General features: G+C 39.2%; 1 protein-coding gene across 2 annotated transcripts in view; it reads right to left on the bottom strand.

Annotated features, from left to right (window-relative positions):
* Nucleotides 1–16988, bottom strand: part of rapgef5a (Rap guanine nucleotide exchange factor (GEF) 5a) — a 50555-nt gene that overhangs the window by 30663 nt on the left and 2904 nt on the right. For both annotated transcript variants that reach the window (XM_062435874.1, XM_062435873.1), the window contains exons 2-7: nt 10906–10956; nt 7413–7519; nt 6703–6824; nt 5126–5303; nt 207–288; nt 80–128 (exon numbers count right to left, since the gene is read on the bottom strand). In XM_062435874.1, the coding sequence (XP_062291858.1) occupies nt 80–128; nt 207–288; nt 5126–5303; nt 6703–6824; nt 7413–7519; nt 10906–10956 (589 nt within the window). The remainder of the gene's footprint in view (nt 1–79; nt 129–206; nt 289–5125; nt 5304–6702; nt 6825–7412; nt 7520–10905; nt 10957–16988) is intronic.

Genomic DNA, 16988 nt, shown 5'->3' with positions numbered 1-16988 from the left:
GTTCTCATAATGCATATGGTAAATATTAACAAATAACATCACAAGAAAGCATGCACAGTCCGAATAAATGAATACTTACAAGCTTTGCGTGTCTTTCGGGCAAGAGCAGCAGCCAACTCACTTTGTACCTGTTGGAGAAAATGTGTCACAAGACATAATACAAAAAATATCTCATCAGATGAGCAGACACATATGTACACACTGACCGTAGAAGTGAGCCTTTCGAGAGCTTTCATCTGGAGAATCTCACCGCAGATGTCTCTGTTGCCTTCAGAGTCCTCCTCTGACCTGCAAGGCACACACACAAACAAACAAACAAACAAAGCTTTACTGGCAAGTGACAAGTTCATTATTCTGGTCAAACACTCACCAGAGAAAAAAGTTCTCTGCAGAGCTGTGGTCCTCTAAACTGCCACCTGGTACACTGAGAGAAGAACTGCAGCTCACAAACACATTTACTTAGCTTACCTTAGCTGGAGGTTGAAACCCATGAACCCTTTTTAAAAGATAAAATGATACTTGGAATGATACAAGTGGATAGAAGACTGCATTCCATTTTTAACCCTTTACTGAATGACATACACTGTAGCTAGCTCTTCAACTGTGAAGATTGCCCTGTTTTTCTGATTTAAACCATTGTAAATATTTTTGGGATTTTGGGAAATTGTGATGAACATTTTTCACAATTTTTTTCATATAAACTACAGGGTTAACTGTTTAATTGAAAAAATGATGAGCCCTAAACATAGTAACACAGCAGTAAATACTGCAGACAAATATATTTTCTTGTGAATATTTTATATTCAGCAGAGTCGTACAGTACAGCATGTGCCTGTTTATTTTCCCTCCCATCCGTCTTTCTAGTTCTTCGCTGCTTACATGTCTTTGTATCGAGCATCTCTCCCTGTGCCCCCCTTCTCTCTTTCATGTGGTTTCATTTAAAATAGCTCCCAGACACACCCTCCTATTGATGTTAGTGAGGCTGTTTGTGTGTGTGTGTGTGTGTGTGTGTGTGTGTGTGTGTGTGTGTGTGTGTGTGTGTGTGTGTTTGAGAGTGTGTGTACATGTGTTCACGATGTATATAAATATGTTATTCTTGTCAAGGATTTTTTTTCTGAGTGCATCTGTGAGAATATGTTTGTGTATGACTTCATTTGGGCACGTATGCGTGTGTGTGTGTACTGTATAAATAGGTGGTTATTTTGGGGTAAACTCTGCATTATTCCCACAGCAATAATACAAGGTTGTAGAGTTTGTCTTCAACAGTGGCCACCTGGACCCCTACACCCCACCCCCCATCTAATATGTTCCCTTAGAAAACTACCATTTGAACTGGTCTCCCACACACTGACTCACCCACTTACACAACACACACACCCAGACCAATTTACATACAATTTGGATTTTATCAACAGATCCCAGTGGCACTAGTAATAGTTGTGGAGGAAAGAGGATGATACCCTCTGTGTGTGTGTGTGTGTGTGTGTGCGTGTGTGTGTGTGTGTGTGTACTGTAATCTGATAAGGGAATGATAAATGCACAAGTGGGAGAGATGGTGATAACATGTAGCCCTCAGCCTGACACTTGAGCTATCGGCTCTGACACAGACAGTGAGAGAACAGAGGCAGGTAGACCAACGGATGCCAAAAAGGAGTATGAAAATAAAATAAAAATTCTATCAGTCTCTAAATATAGCAATACATATGGTTACTGGATGTGCTTTCCTTTAAGAGTTTATGGTCAAAATGACTTGTCACATAAAAACAAAAGATTAATAATGCCCAAACCTCTGGCAGAACTGGGACAACAAGGGGAAATTATCATCAATGTGACTTCATTTGAGTTTCTTTTGTTTGTTTGTTTCTCAACAAATACTGAAATTCCTTAATTTAGATTGATGACGAGAACTACAAAACCTATTCTAAGCCAACATGCTAAATGTATTCTCATCAGGGCCATTAAGTCTTTTTAGGTGGTGTTTATCTGGGAATTTGGTGACTCACCATGAGCCTGAATGTACCGAAGCTGGAAGAAAGGAACAGTGGGAGGTGTGTCACCAATCATTAGGCAGCGCAGAGCAGTATTGATGGAGGATTAACATGATTGGGGCTTGAAACACCTCGCTATTCAGGCCACATCAAAAAGTGCATACCGCAGGAAGAAGTCATGTTCTGTGATATTTTGTAATTTACCAAGTGATGCATACACAGACAGATCCTAACCAAAAGCTACGCAGTTTTTGTGAACTGTACATCAACCTATGTAACTTACATCATTTTAGTCTAAACACGATAACCTATTTAATTAATAGTAAGTTGTTCTTAAAGTAGGCATCGCTAGAAGGGAATATAACAACCAGCTAATTCTGCCTTATCAACTATCACATTATCAGTATCTATGTAATGCTTGCCTCATTAGATTAAACTGCAGGAAGAGATAGGGCACCATGATTCATGAGGAGCGTGAGCATCAATTACACTTGGTTGCATTTATAATTTTGCTGCAGCACCTTCAAGAATGGCCTATTTTTCCAATTAGAAATGTTTTAACAACAAAAGATAAGAACAATTTAGCACACAATATTTGACATTTTTAAAAAGTATTGGTTAAGTAATTTAATATAATTAAAATTATTGTATTTGAGTAATCTACTGAACATTTTGTGTCCTTTCTACGATTTCAAAGAAAACTAAACACAAATTGGAAGCTGGTTCACCGACCCAAGGCAATCGAGAACCCAAGAGCATCGCTGAGAAGGGCTTTCACAGGTGGTTTAACACACATTTATATGCTAAGGCAGGCTCAGACGCCCTCAGACAGTGCACACTACCAGGATCTTATATAAACTACTGCATTTTATTAGCCTGCTGGTAATTCTACCTCCTTTTTACAATTCCAACTACAATCAACATTAACCATAGGATTAGTGTACCAACCAAAGCATTATCAGGTCTCACAAGTTACATGCAGGTGTTTTCTTTCACAGCTAAAGCTATTTTCTTCTACATCAACAAGAGAGAGACAGAAAAAGAGACAGAGAGGGAGGGAGGGTGTGAGATGACTCAAACTGGAGAGAGATAGAGGGGGATCTTTCAGAGAAATAGTGCAACAGTCACAGACAGCAGCAGGGTCAAAGTGACAGAGTAAGAATGCTGAATGCTTAATGTTATCTGTCAAATCTGAAAAAGTTAACTGTGCTTTTCCAAGTGTAGTTTTGAGGGAAAAAGACAAACTACAAAATATTTGGTCCAGTAATATGTTATACGTGTAACCTACAACTATAGTTAGGATAACAGGTATATTTACATCCATATATGCACACCCATTTGTCACGTAAATTCTGGTCCTTTTCAGGGCTGAATACTTAAGCATCAGCCAACAACCAGGGAAAAATATCCTCACTAAAATCAGATTGAAACAAAATAAAATGTCCATAATCCCCCATCCCCGCCGAGCCACCGCCCATTGCTCCGCTTAAGAACACCGCCAACCTCCCAACACTTTGGTTGAGTGCTCCTAACTGTGCATGTCACCCACTATAATGTATATAAGGTATGTGATGGAGAATGCCGAAATAACTACAGTATGATACATGAGATTTATATTAGTAAGTATGACATTCAATTCCCCTCGCTGTCATGCTCTCTCCCTGGTGTCTGTAAATACACCCTTTGAAGTTGACACACAGATGAATAAGTTGTGTGCTCTTGTTCCTTTGCTCTCCATATATACTCAATTTTTTTATTACCACCCCCTCTCCCACCCATCTCACTCTCTCTCTTCCTCTGAGTGACAGATTGAGTTCAGTAGCAGCCTCAGCAGGAATTCCACACACAGGAGCAGAAAAAGCAGGGAACTCTGGCTGACACCACTCTGTGTGTGTGTGTGTGTGTGTGTGTGTGTGTGTGTGTGTGTGTGTGTGTGTGTGTGTGTGTGTGTGTGTGTGTGTGTGTGTGTGTGTGTGTGTGTGTGTGGGTGTGTGTCTGTGTGTGTGTGTGTGTGTGTGTGTCGTTTTTGTGTATCAGTGCATTTCTTCTATGGACATGGAGGTGTGTGTGCCTGTGTCTCTCACATAAGCAGATTGAGGATTTAAAACTCTGAATAGAGATTAGGTTTTTCCTCGGGATTTGAGAAAGATATAGAAGGGTGCGTGTATGTGTGAGCATATATTTTACTGTAAGACAAATAATGTACTTGCATGAGAACACAACACATCCACCAAATCAAACACAGTCACTTGTCACTTTTTGCAGTAAATCACCAGACAGACAAATGACCTCAATCATGAGTCTAAAAGGGAACACTGTCACTACAAATTTTGATATTTCACAAGAGCAATGAGCTTCCACTTCAGGTCAATGGAGATCATCCAACCTATCACAACTAATTCACATTCACCATCAATTATGATCACCATTCTTTAACAGTTTCACATGTTTGTGATAATGACAGAGATCCAGTGACAACAACAGAAACAACTAACTTGCCATCACAACAGATAGACAAATGTGACAAATCTAATCCATTCATCTATTATCCATTATCCATCTATTATGGCTGACTCTTTTATTTGAAATGTCCTCATCATTTCCACAAAACAGAGGGGAACTACACACAAGTTGAATAATTCATGCGAGTTTTATGTTATACAAGTTGTATATCTTATACACATTATACATAGAAGTATAAAAGAAACAGCCACGTAATGTTCCTGATCAACCCTATGTGCAGCAGGGAGAGACATGTTTTCAGCCCTAATCATGACACCAAACCATCTGAGATGTAATGTGTGGAAGCATTTCAGATTCAACACCAAGGTGAGGACATTTGCTGCTTTTTAAAAATGAAATTGCCTGACAACAAATCTGATATTACCTATTAGGTCGTGAACCAGGTAAGGCGGAAAAGAAACTAGCTATGACAACTTAACAACATAAATTTAGGATTAGGCTAACTGGGGTTGCATTCAATTCAACTAAAATTGATGTAACTCATGTGTTACTTCTCATTAGTTCAAACTTTTTTCCAAAACTTTTTTGAGTTTTTGAAAAACTGATAGCGCTACTATCTGTAAATATCCATATTTACATCCAATGTGTGCAATCAGATTTTAGTGGAAACTTACGGGCTGTTGGCTCCGCCTCCAGAGCGGAACTGGACATATGGAGCAAGTTGTAAGAGGAGCCTAACAGCCTCTGCCCACTCCCCCTCATTGGAGCGAAACTCACAGGACGCGGAGTCACACTCCTCAAAGCTGAACTGGTAGTAGGAATTTGAGTCTGAAAACACCACCCGCTGGTCCACTGGAGAAAGGACAGATGCACAGATGCACAAACACACCAAACAGAAATGTGAGAAGCAGTTTCCTCTCCTCTATCACACACCATTTACTTTCTGGCCATCATTTGACTTCACAGTTTTGAGACTGTAAAATAGCAACCACATTATTATTTAGTAGCTGTATTTAAATGCGTTTAATTTATTATTACACACAGACTTTATTTTTGGGCTACATATACATATTATATTAATATATGAATAAAGGGACATTAAGGAAACCCTTCAAGTTGTTCTTAGAAAATTGCCTTAAGGAAGAGATTATTAATTTTTAAAGCCATGTTGATCACGCCAAATTTAACTTCCATTTAAATACTGTTCCCAGTGTGGTACATTTTTGGGTCAAATGTATTTTCTGTTCCTGAAGGTATGAGTCAGGAAAAGTTCTTCTTGCATTACTTGCATTTTTTATTGGTGCACTAAAATAGAGGTTGCCTAAATTATTATTAACCTTTATAATAAAATGCCAATTATTATAATCAGTATTATAGTTATTATGCCACTATAATATAAAAAGTGAGAAAAAACATGCAAACACTTCTTTCTTCTAAAGAAAGAATAGACATAGTGCCCACAATAAAACCTGGATAAATTCTTTGTATCGGTTATAGCAGATTAGCCAGACTACTGAACCGAGAAAATGTCCAAAAGCAGTCTGCCTCAAGAGGATCAGGATTGTTAATTCTTTAAAGAAACATTTAGCGTCTTTTATTATTAAGTCTTTACAAACATGAGTCATTCATAGCATACTAAGTGTGGTTTCAAGACAACACAAGTTAAAAGACATATGAATAACATGATGGCATTTCCATTTTGTTTAGCTTATATCTGCTCCATTGGATACAGAAATATGTATCATGCCCAGGAACTGTCAGTGTGGTGATAATAAAATTACTCATTTCTTATAAGGTTTAGTGTGTGGTGAAATTTTAGCCTCTGGCCTCTGGTAAATAGTTTCTAGTGATTAATGAAGGAATATGTTTAATGTAGAATAATTACTGAGATTACTAGAGGGCATTGTACCATGGTACCATGTGTACCATGTGGAAAGTTGATCTCAGAAAGATATTGGCACTGTTCTTGTAGCAATGACAATAAAGTACTTTGACTTGACTTGACTTATTTGTGCTAGACAAGATCTCAATTAAAATCAGGTTCATGTGCTTGGCAGATGATTGAGGCAGTATAATAAGCTCTTTGTTTTATTGGAAATCACTTGGTGAACTGGTTCATCATTTGTCTCTTTGGAGATGAGTAGATTGTTGCTGATGTTGCTGGAAGGTGAGTATAAATTTTGAAGCGCCTCCAACCTTTTGGACATGTAAGTGTGAACATGAGTGCGTGTGTGTGGGCTTGTGCTTTTACCAGACAGCAGGACTCCCAGCTCCAGCAGCACCTGCCATACACGCACAGCAGTAGTCCGACAGCGCACGTACACACACTGTTCACACAGCCACTGCACCAGCTCCACGCCCACATAGCTGCGTCTGTTAAAAAGACACACACACACACATAGGTACATTTTCACCACATAAATAAGGCCACACAGTGTTATGATTCACATACACATACACACTCCTCTTTCCCAGGCACAAAGCTTGTCTTTTTAATTTAATCAATATCCATTGATTATTCATTAGTTCTCTGTAAGCCTTTTCCTCTGGAACACTGAATACTTTCCATCTGCTTTCCCCCCAAGATAACCTCTTAGTGTACGTATGTGTGAGTGCGTGTGTGTGCAAGGATGGTTAAGAGTATCTATTTATATTTGCGTCCAGATGTTCACATGGTTTTCACATGCATCTGTATGCAATGTACAGCATATTGCACATGAGTGCACATATTCCCGGCCATCTTGTGATCCACTGTAAAATGTCCAATCAGTGTATATGCTTCACCAGACACATTGATTCAGCCCTACAAACAGATTCACAGAACACACACACACACACACACACACACACACACACACACACACACACACACACACATCATATATCAGAGCCACAGTCCCCTGTCCCTTGCTGCTTTCTCTAGACCTGTTCTCAACTTCCTGTCCTAGAAACAGAACATACCGTATGATTCTGGCCAGGTGTATCTTGTCTTTAGCTGGGTATGGTCCATGAGAGAGGAAGGCATTCCTCACAGCCCGAGCAGCACATGGAAAACTCTGGGAGCAAGACTGACACACACACACACAAACACATACATTATCATAAATTATTTAAAAGTCTGCAATGTTTTTTCTGAAATATGAATCATAAACAATTTATAAATGACAAAATTCTTATCTAAAAAACTGTGTTGGACATGAACATTAGACTGCTGAGAGCTACTGTAGCTACTCTGTCATTGACCGGCTCACAAGGACAGCTCAATTTCTTTCCCCCTGAGGAATGAAACATTGACTGTGTCTACACGCTCTGCAATAATCCTGCTATTGACACCATCGTAAATAAGACAATATGTCAATTAAACTGTTGACATGTATTGCTTGTGTTTTTCCATTCATATTCCCTTTTACATGCTCCAGAGCAAAGCCCACTTAATGACTGATGAGGCTTCATTTGTTATGATTTGTGAGACTTCCGCCAGTGTCAATTCAAATTCAAGTTTTACCCTACCCAAAAGACACTAGACAAGTCACTTTGACTTTTATAGAAGAAAGGCAGAGCATGATACTTCTGGACATATCTTCAGTGATGTTCCTGGAATCATCAGGACTTTCAACATGATACACCCTCCTTCAGGTGACCCAGCTAGTGTCCAGATGGCAAACTAGCTACCCTACCCTCCTCTCTTTAGCCACAGCTACCTTAAAGCTCTATCTGGCACATTAGTAGTAAAGCAGATGGCTATTATCCTCGTCTCTCCCTCAACACTCAGCTAGGTAAGGGCTCTGTGTAGTCCACGTCAAGAAGCACATACAGTAGATGTCCTGGACATGAACCTGATCGATTTGGACTCAGCCCTCAGCCCGGGTCACTTTCCATTCCATGGCATTGTCCCAGGGTCTTGGACCCTCTGCATTCTGGCTCAGCTGACTTTGTGAGCATAGACATTTGCTCAGTCCAGCAACAGCAAGGCAAGGCACTGACAGCACTGACTGGTTACACCTGTACTCCCTGAATTCTCTGATGAAGTGCTATTCTAATCATCTTGAGATGCCTGCAATGCCACCCTTCTGGACTAGTGTTAATTAAGTTGTTGTTTAAGAAGAAGCTACAGAGATGGTTGAGAACAACATTGGAGAAGATTCTGAGGGGTTGATCAGGATGTTCCCCTCCCTTGCTCCTGCTCTTCTGCTGGGTCGCTGTATGTCTGCTTCATGTGATGCTCTATATCTCCTCCAAACACACCAGCCTATCACTGCATTTTCATTCCATTAGTTCTTTGGTAAACTTGTAAGGGTTGGTTATGAATGCAGTTCCCGTATGGGCTCTTTCATGATGGCGCCCCCAACCCAATACCACTCCACTCAACATAACTTCATGACCCTCTTTCTCAGGATGCATGTCAGCTGAGCCAGGCTTGTGCACTCCTGTTCTCCTGCTTGCTTGTATGGGCACCTTAGGGTCTTCAGCTTTGATTTTTCCAAGTAATGTCCTCTGACATCTTTCCCTTGCTCTTCTCCAAATCTTTCCAGGTGAGGTTCACAGTGATTGCTGTCATGCAGTCACCTCCAGAATCTAGTCTATGTCATCGTCCAGCTGGTTCCACAGAGACGCCTTGTTAGCTAAGGTCATTTGCACACGCTGCGTCGGTTCTGGGCGCTGTGGGGTGACTGCCGGCGTGGCTGCTCCTGTGTCTTTTTAGGTTGCTTGCCTATGCATTGTACATCTCCGGATTTTTTTTACCATAACAGCAAGAGTGGGTCCCTGATTTGTTTGTAATTAAGTCAAAAGAAACATTAAAGTAAATGAATATTCAAAGGCTCTTTGCAAATGTGTTATGATGAAATAAAATCATTCAATACATTTGTTAGGCCCCAAGGAGACAGTGTGTTTTAGTGATCAACACTACATGAAAACCCTTAAAGGTAGATTAAGGTACTTGTTAGTTACTTAGAACTTACTGTTCTAATCAAAACCTTGACCATGGTCATTTTGTACTTCAGTGTATGACTGACACACAATTTTGATTTTAACTTTGCACAAATGGGCTCAAAGGTTTCTAGCTACAAAGCAGAATATCTGATCATTATATTGGGGTCAGCAAGGTGATGTCATCAATGCCCTTCAAACAAAGAGGCTGGATTTAATCAGGCTCACACAGCCAGCACTTGCATTTCCCTCCAGACTTTGTGATTTGCTGTTTGCCAGACAACAACAAATCTTTGCTGGAACATGTATTCTTTCTGGTTTTCAAGCCATCCTAGAAAGTTGCCTCAGTTGCCTGAAATTAGTTTTTGAATACATATGGTTTGACACATTGAAGAATCATATTTAATGTTTAAGCAATTGGTCACAAAGATTCAAGAATCAAAAGGTCGCCAGCCAGTTCTGACTTAAAATTCAAAATGAAGCACTGCTCGTTGTCACAAGCATCCAAACTAATCTCTATAGTTTTTGATTGGTCCAGTGTCAGTGGCCAGGTTAAATCAATAATACTTCATGAATTCTTTCCAGACTAGATTCTTGTAGCAAAAACTGAGGCTGGGGGACTTAGACTGGCTTAGCAAAAATCACGTTTAAGCCCCCATTTTTGCAAGCATCTCCTTAAGAGCAAAGAGTTTAGTTTTAACATGCATAGTACTGTATTTCCATTTATATCCAGGATATAAAGGTAAATTAGTAAAATACAATAATTCTGATGCATTATAAAATGATTATAGTGTATTAGAACTATAAGCATAATAATACATTATGATCCTTGCAAATGTCAGTGAGTGACCGGCAAGTATTATGATACTTGACCTTATAAGTCATTATAAGAGGCTTTATAATGTGTTATGATTATTGGTATAAACATGTAATATTAATGATTAATCATACAGTGCTTTAAGAAGATTATAACGCATTATATGTATGTTTATAATACATTATCGACATGGGCATCATAGAAAGTATTACCCATGCGTGTGTATGTGCATGTGTGCATGCGTGCAGTTGGTGAAACTAGCTTGGAAAAGCCCCAGTATCATCACTGATGTCACCTATACTGGGGCTAAACAAACACACTTTTGCCTTGTAGCAATACTAAAGAGATGACATCATCTGTGTGTGTGTGTGTGTGTGTGTGTGTGTGTGTGTATGTGTGTGTGTGTGTGTGTGTGTGTGTGTGTATGTGTGTGTGTGTGTGTGTATGTATGTGTGTGTATGTGTGTGTGTATGTATGTGTGTATGTGTATTATGTGTGTGTGTGTGTGTGTGTGTGTGTGTGTGTGTGTGTGTGTGTGTATGTGTGTGTGTGTGTGTGTGTGTGTGTGTGTGTGTGTATGTGTGTGTGTGTGTGTGTGTATGTATGTGTGTATGTATGTGTGTATGTGTATGTGTGTGTGTGTGTGTGTGTGTGTGTGTGTGTGTGTGTGTGTGTGTGTGTGTGTGTGTGTGTGTGTGTTCTCCTTACCTTCTGTACTGCAGGTCCAGTGCTCGGGCCAGGGATAGTGTCTGGTGATTGCTGTTGAAACAAAATACAAACCAGCAGTCAGAGCCAACACACAGTGACACACGCACACAGTAAATACACTGAACAAACAAGCCTCTGACATGACAAAGACCAGTTTTTCCAATCCAAAAAACATTAGTGAGGTTCTGTTTAAACCAACAGCAGTACATCCATTGTACATACACACAAATGCAGGTGATATTAATTTGAAGTGACACCTGTAAATGCAACACATTTTGCCGAACTATACTTCATATGGTTTTTATGAGGATTATCTGGCCTACTTGGTTTATTAATGATATCTGACACATTCATTCAGGCACGTGTTACTACTAAACCAATACAACCAATATGATGATGATAACATGTAAGTGACACCACAATAAATCTCTTCTTAGTTACTATAGTACTATCATGCCATGCTATAGCCTTTGCCCTGGGTGTATTGGTGCCTCTACATCCCCTACCAGGAAATAAACTCTTAATCTTTATGGATTATTATGGCGCCAGAGGAGCTAGTTGACACCATGTTGACACTGTGGTGACACATTCATCATAAAACAGATTAGAAATGATAGCAACCGTTACATCAAGTAGAGCATAAATGTATTTGTATTTCACTGCAGTGTTATACATTGTGATGTGATTTAGTAACGACTTATCTCGATCGCTCCAAATATTTCACATCCACATTTTGAAACTAAAGCAACAACTTTTGAAGGTAATAATTCTCAACAGGTTTGGTTTTTAAATTTGCACAAGCAATAAAACATCATTGACTATTTGCACTGATCAGACTCTTTGATCTCAATGAAAGTGCAAACATAAAGCAATGAATGACAGTTAGCCCTTTGAACTGGCACACCTAAAGTACGACTGTTGCGGCCAAATGGTTTTGGAGGTTGCATTATAAGTTGAATGGAGATAACTTGTGAGTAATCAAGGTGCTGGTCTAACGGCTGATTGGTCTGATTTGACTTGTGATGAAAGTACAGGTGTTAGTAATACCATTAACAATGGCTTTGTTTTATTAAAGTGCCTCAGTAAGCTATGAAAGTGAGATAGCGAGCCAAAATACATGATAGCTTGAAACCCTAAACTAAAGCACCCACTCTAAATATAATTAAGCCATCAATTTAACATTTTTTGCTAAAATCTTCTAACATGAAAAAGTCTAAGGCAGTGAACATCTTTTGTTACTGGGAGTAACACTGCATCATTATCAGCAGACATGGGTGAGTAAATATCAGACACTGGTATTTGCTTTGAAAACACCAGAGTATAGTACCCTTGGTAAAAATACAAACTGTACAATTATATTAGGATGATGATCACGTTGCCAGTGTTAATTAAAAACAGACTGATGAGAACATTTTGCAATAGAAGTGCAACTGGGCTGTGAAGTCAGTTTGTAAAGTAGGATCACTGATAGAGTTGTGGGTTCGATTCCCACTGGAAACATTCACAGAAAACCGAACCGGTGTGAGCAATCACCGCTGAACTTTGCCTCTCACTGGCTGATGATAAGAAACCACCAGACGATGACGAATAGAGAGCTACAGATATGAAATGAGGGAACAAATGAAAAGCACCTCAGCAACTGTAGAAGATGAATGTAGATGAAGACACATAAATGACTTTGAGTGCAAGATGAGAAAGAATAGAGGGAAGCTGAACAATTCACTACAGCCTATGAATATATGACGGGGGATATGAGCATGACAGATGGAGAGGGAGAGAGATGAGGCGGTGAGAGATGGAGAGATAATTTTAATTGTGATAGTGGGAGAAAAAAAAAAAGAGCGTGCGAGATTAAGACAGAGACGGAGAAAAATGCACTGCTGTGGCTTTGAGTCGAAAGAAAATGAAATAGAGGGATGATTAGAGAGATGTGAAGCAGTGTGTGTGATCCTCATTAAAGCGATGATACTGTCGGGTATGTCTCACTAACACACACACACACACAGGCAAGTGAGCGAACATACACAATTATACGCACACTTATCCAAAGCCAGTGACTATACTACAGCTTAATCTTGTTTAAGACTGGGCTCACACTGAAGCTTGAATTGTAGTTCTCTGAAGGTACACCTGTCACTGTAGATATACATTAAGTGAGGTGTTATAGGTCACCATCGGTAACCATAAACACTACCTATATAATCCATACAATTATAAAAAGAAACACATGCACTCCCAGCCTTAAATTGGCTAAATCTGAGTCTGAAACACCTAAATAATAGGTTAATGGCTAAATCTCTGGTTAAATCCCCCCTTCCTGCTGTCTGTGATTACCTTTACTGTGATTTAAAACAGCTCAACTCACAATTTAGCTGTTTCCATTTATGTATTTTCCTGATTCTGTTGTCAGACAGCTTAATAACCGAAAAATGGTGATTTGATTACAGCTCCTAAAACCAGGCGAACAGTAGTGGTGCTCTGAGACATCAAACAAATCACCATTTTATGATTAAACCTGAATACATCTGTGCTGTGTGATCGGCCAAAGTGTAGCTAAGTTCAGGCCATGAATCAAATAGTCAGTGTTCGTCATTTTCCAAGCACAAACACATACTCTTCCATCACGCACTGTACAGCTCACAGCTTTCTCAATTCTGAGGCTTTCCTGCTTTTCTTTGTTTTGTTTTTGTTTCTTGGCATTTCTTTACAATCTTCTGACATTCTACAGACCAAAACATTTACAGAGAAAATAACCAAATCCAAAATAATTGTTAGTTGCAGATGTACTGACATTTAAAACGGGTGACAGACAGTACAAAAGCATAATTTTTCTCCTTTATAATAAAATGTTTCAGATTTATCCACACTGGAAAATGTTGATGAAAAAAGTGTGGACGTCCTCCTAGATATCAGTAAAGATGAAAGCTTTTTTTCCATGTTTGTCTGTGAAGACGTGCAGTGTTTGGACTGGGACTTAAGTAGAGCACACCAGCCAGCCAAGCACACAGACTAAATAAATTGTTTCTGACTCTCGACAAACGAGGGAAGAGCAAGACGGAGCTCTGTCTTGCTCTTTCTTTCTCTCTTTTGTCTTGGTCGCTTTATCTTATCTCTCCATCTCTTTGTCTCCCTGTCTGGTGAACACAGATCTCTCGAAAGGTCTCTGTTTCTCCACCATCATCTCCCCTCGCAAACACACCCAGACACGCCAACGCTGCAGGGGTTTCATTCATACTGTATCACAAGACGAGAGAAATGTCTCCTGGCCATGTTCCTGCCAGTGTCTTTGTCTGTGCTTCAGTTTCTTCTTTGCACAGACACACTCTCCTCCATCACACGGTGTACAGCTCACTGCTGTCAGTACACCGATGGCAAAATGAGAGGAGAGAAGAGAAGAGAAGAGGAAAAGAGAAGAGAAGAAAGAGAAATGAGGGCTATAAAGAGAGAGCACATGCTGACACGCTTATCTGTGTGATGACTTCAAAGTGTGTATACAGAGAGAGAGAGAGAGAAAGAGAGGGAGCAGGAGGGAGCGGGGTCATTATCTGCAAGAAATGGATTACTCTCAGATTAGATTGCTGAGCACAGTGAAGAGCTGTAGCACGGTATGCTTGGCAAGCCCCCTCACACACACACACACACACACACACACACACACACACACACACACACACACACACACACACACACACACACACACACACACACACACACACACACACACACACACACACACACACACACACACACACACACACTCACATTCACACTAAGCTCCTGTCGACTCCTCGACAGATTCGTCATACAGGGAAGTCAAAATGAAGACATCAAAGCAGCTACAGCTCAACAGACATACATAAATGCACTTTCATAAAGCCGTTAATAATCCCACCTGCCCATATCTATCTGCTGTCCTATGTGACCTTTCGTTTAGTAACACACTTCGGGCCAGTGATAGGCATTTCAACAAAAAACAGAGCTCAAACAATCAGTCGATGATTTGATCAGCAGTTTAAGTCTAGTCTTCTTTTTTTTTAAACAAGACTAGAGTCTGAAACCACGTTAGCTTTTGTGAGTCTGCTGGTGCGTTGAGTGAAATGCTACCATCCCCATGCTAACATGCTCACAGTGACACTTCTAACATGGGGATGTTTAGTAGCTAATATTAATCAGGTTCACCATCTTACTTTAGCTTGTTAGTATGCTAACTGTGGCTAATTAGCCCAAGACACAAAAGGTATTTATCATAAGCAAAAGTGATGTGATGATGGCACTAGATGAAAAGTCAGAGCATCACCAGTCTTTCAAATTTATCCTATGGGGAGCTCCAGCTTCTTTATGTCAGCCAATAGTTAACAAGATATTTCACTTAAAAGCAAAAATGTCAAACTCTTGGTGGCACTAGAGAAAGGGTCAGGGGGTCATCAGACAGTATGCTTTGACCTCTGGGGACAATGAATGTCTGTGCAAAATTCCAGCATGGCAATCCATCCAATAGATGTTGAAATATTCCAGTCTGTACACAAGTGTTAGACACACTGAAATTGCTGTCCCTAGAGCCACGCTGCTAGTGTGGCACAAAATGGCAAATTATTCTCTGCAGATCCTCAAATGTATTTGCTGGGTTTTGGTCTTCTATGATGAAACAAATATCTTGGGGTTTGGACAGTGGGGCTTCAGGAAATAATAAACAAGAATATTTTTGGACTTTATGTGACCTGCATTTGATCATGATTATGTCTTCTTCAAATGGTTGTCATTGAAAATAGAAGTCTCCATATTTTAATAATTAAAATGAATGTACTTTTTAGACAATGTAAGTATCTAATAAGTATCTCAACATTGACTATTTTGAAAAAGAACAAATGGCCATATATGTTAGAAACTCAAGCTAATGGTAGTCTTAGGAATAATGACCATTTATAGGACTGCACTTTTTACTGGTACAGATGTGTTGACGTATTTCACTTTCGCTTGTCTTTTGGATGTTTTTGGTTATTTTGCTGTCTGCATGTCTTATTAGGAATTGTTTATTCTTCATGCAGTATACACTACAATTAGTGTGTGCACGTTTCTTTGTTGAAGAAATTATATTTAAAGTATTTATATGAATATGTAGGTTGCTGCAGTATGGAGGTGCTAGTGACAAAGTGTGTGTATGTGTGTCTATACAGTGTGTGAGTGTAAAGTGGGTTTGAGTCTCTCTCCACCCCTCACATACCCTTTCATCATTCCTATATTAATGTATAATGCAGTTATGGATGTGAAATATAGCTGGCAGACATAAAAACACATCACAGGCCACTGTTCCACTGCATGTATAATACATCATCTTCTGAGGAATATCATCAACTTTCCTCTGACATAGTGATTGTAAAGTCTGATAGCTGACATTATTAGTGTGTTATGTTTTATAATCTCAATTTACAGTCTAAATTATATAGAGCAGCATACTGTACACATACAGTATTAATGGGTCACATAGATTCTGTGAGTAAGTTGGGTTTGAGTTGAAGTTTTTACCCATAATAAGGTTTTTCCATTTTCATGGATTTGGTTACAAATGCAGCAACATTTTCATAATACACATTCACATGTCCCATGGCAATAGTGCAGTGAGAAGTCTGCCACATATCAATACAAAGTAGAGGGGAAAAGGAGAAACTGTGACTGCATATAGTATGATTAAAATGGAAATGCAATTTTTTTAAGGTTCTATTTGAAAAATATATTATTGCTGCCAGCATCTTTGCTTCATCCATTTCCTTTCCTTCTTTAGATGTTCCAAGTATACTTTATGTTTTCTGCATCTCTTTTATTGGTTTGTGTTCATTAAATGACTGAAGCTGCAACTAATGATTATCATTATCATTTTGTCTATAAAATATCTTCACACAGTAAGAATGCACATTATGATTTCAACTTCAATAATTTCAACAAGAGGCAACTTCTTTAAATGTCTTATTTCGTCTAAAACTCAGATATTCAGATACTATCATGTATGACAATGACAGGCTTTAATCGTCATATTTGTGAAGTTAAACCAGCAAATGTATGTCATATTTGTTTTAAAAAATGACTAA

The sequence above is a fragment of the Scomber scombrus genome, chromosome 16 (assembly GCF_963691925.1).
Source record: "Scomber scombrus chromosome 16, fScoSco1.1, whole genome shotgun sequence".
Taxonomy (NCBI): Eukaryota; Metazoa; Chordata; class Actinopteri; order Scombriformes; family Scombridae; genus Scomber; species Scomber scombrus.
Note: the sequence above shows the minus strand (reverse complement) of the source record. Positions and strands in the feature narration are given on the sequence as shown.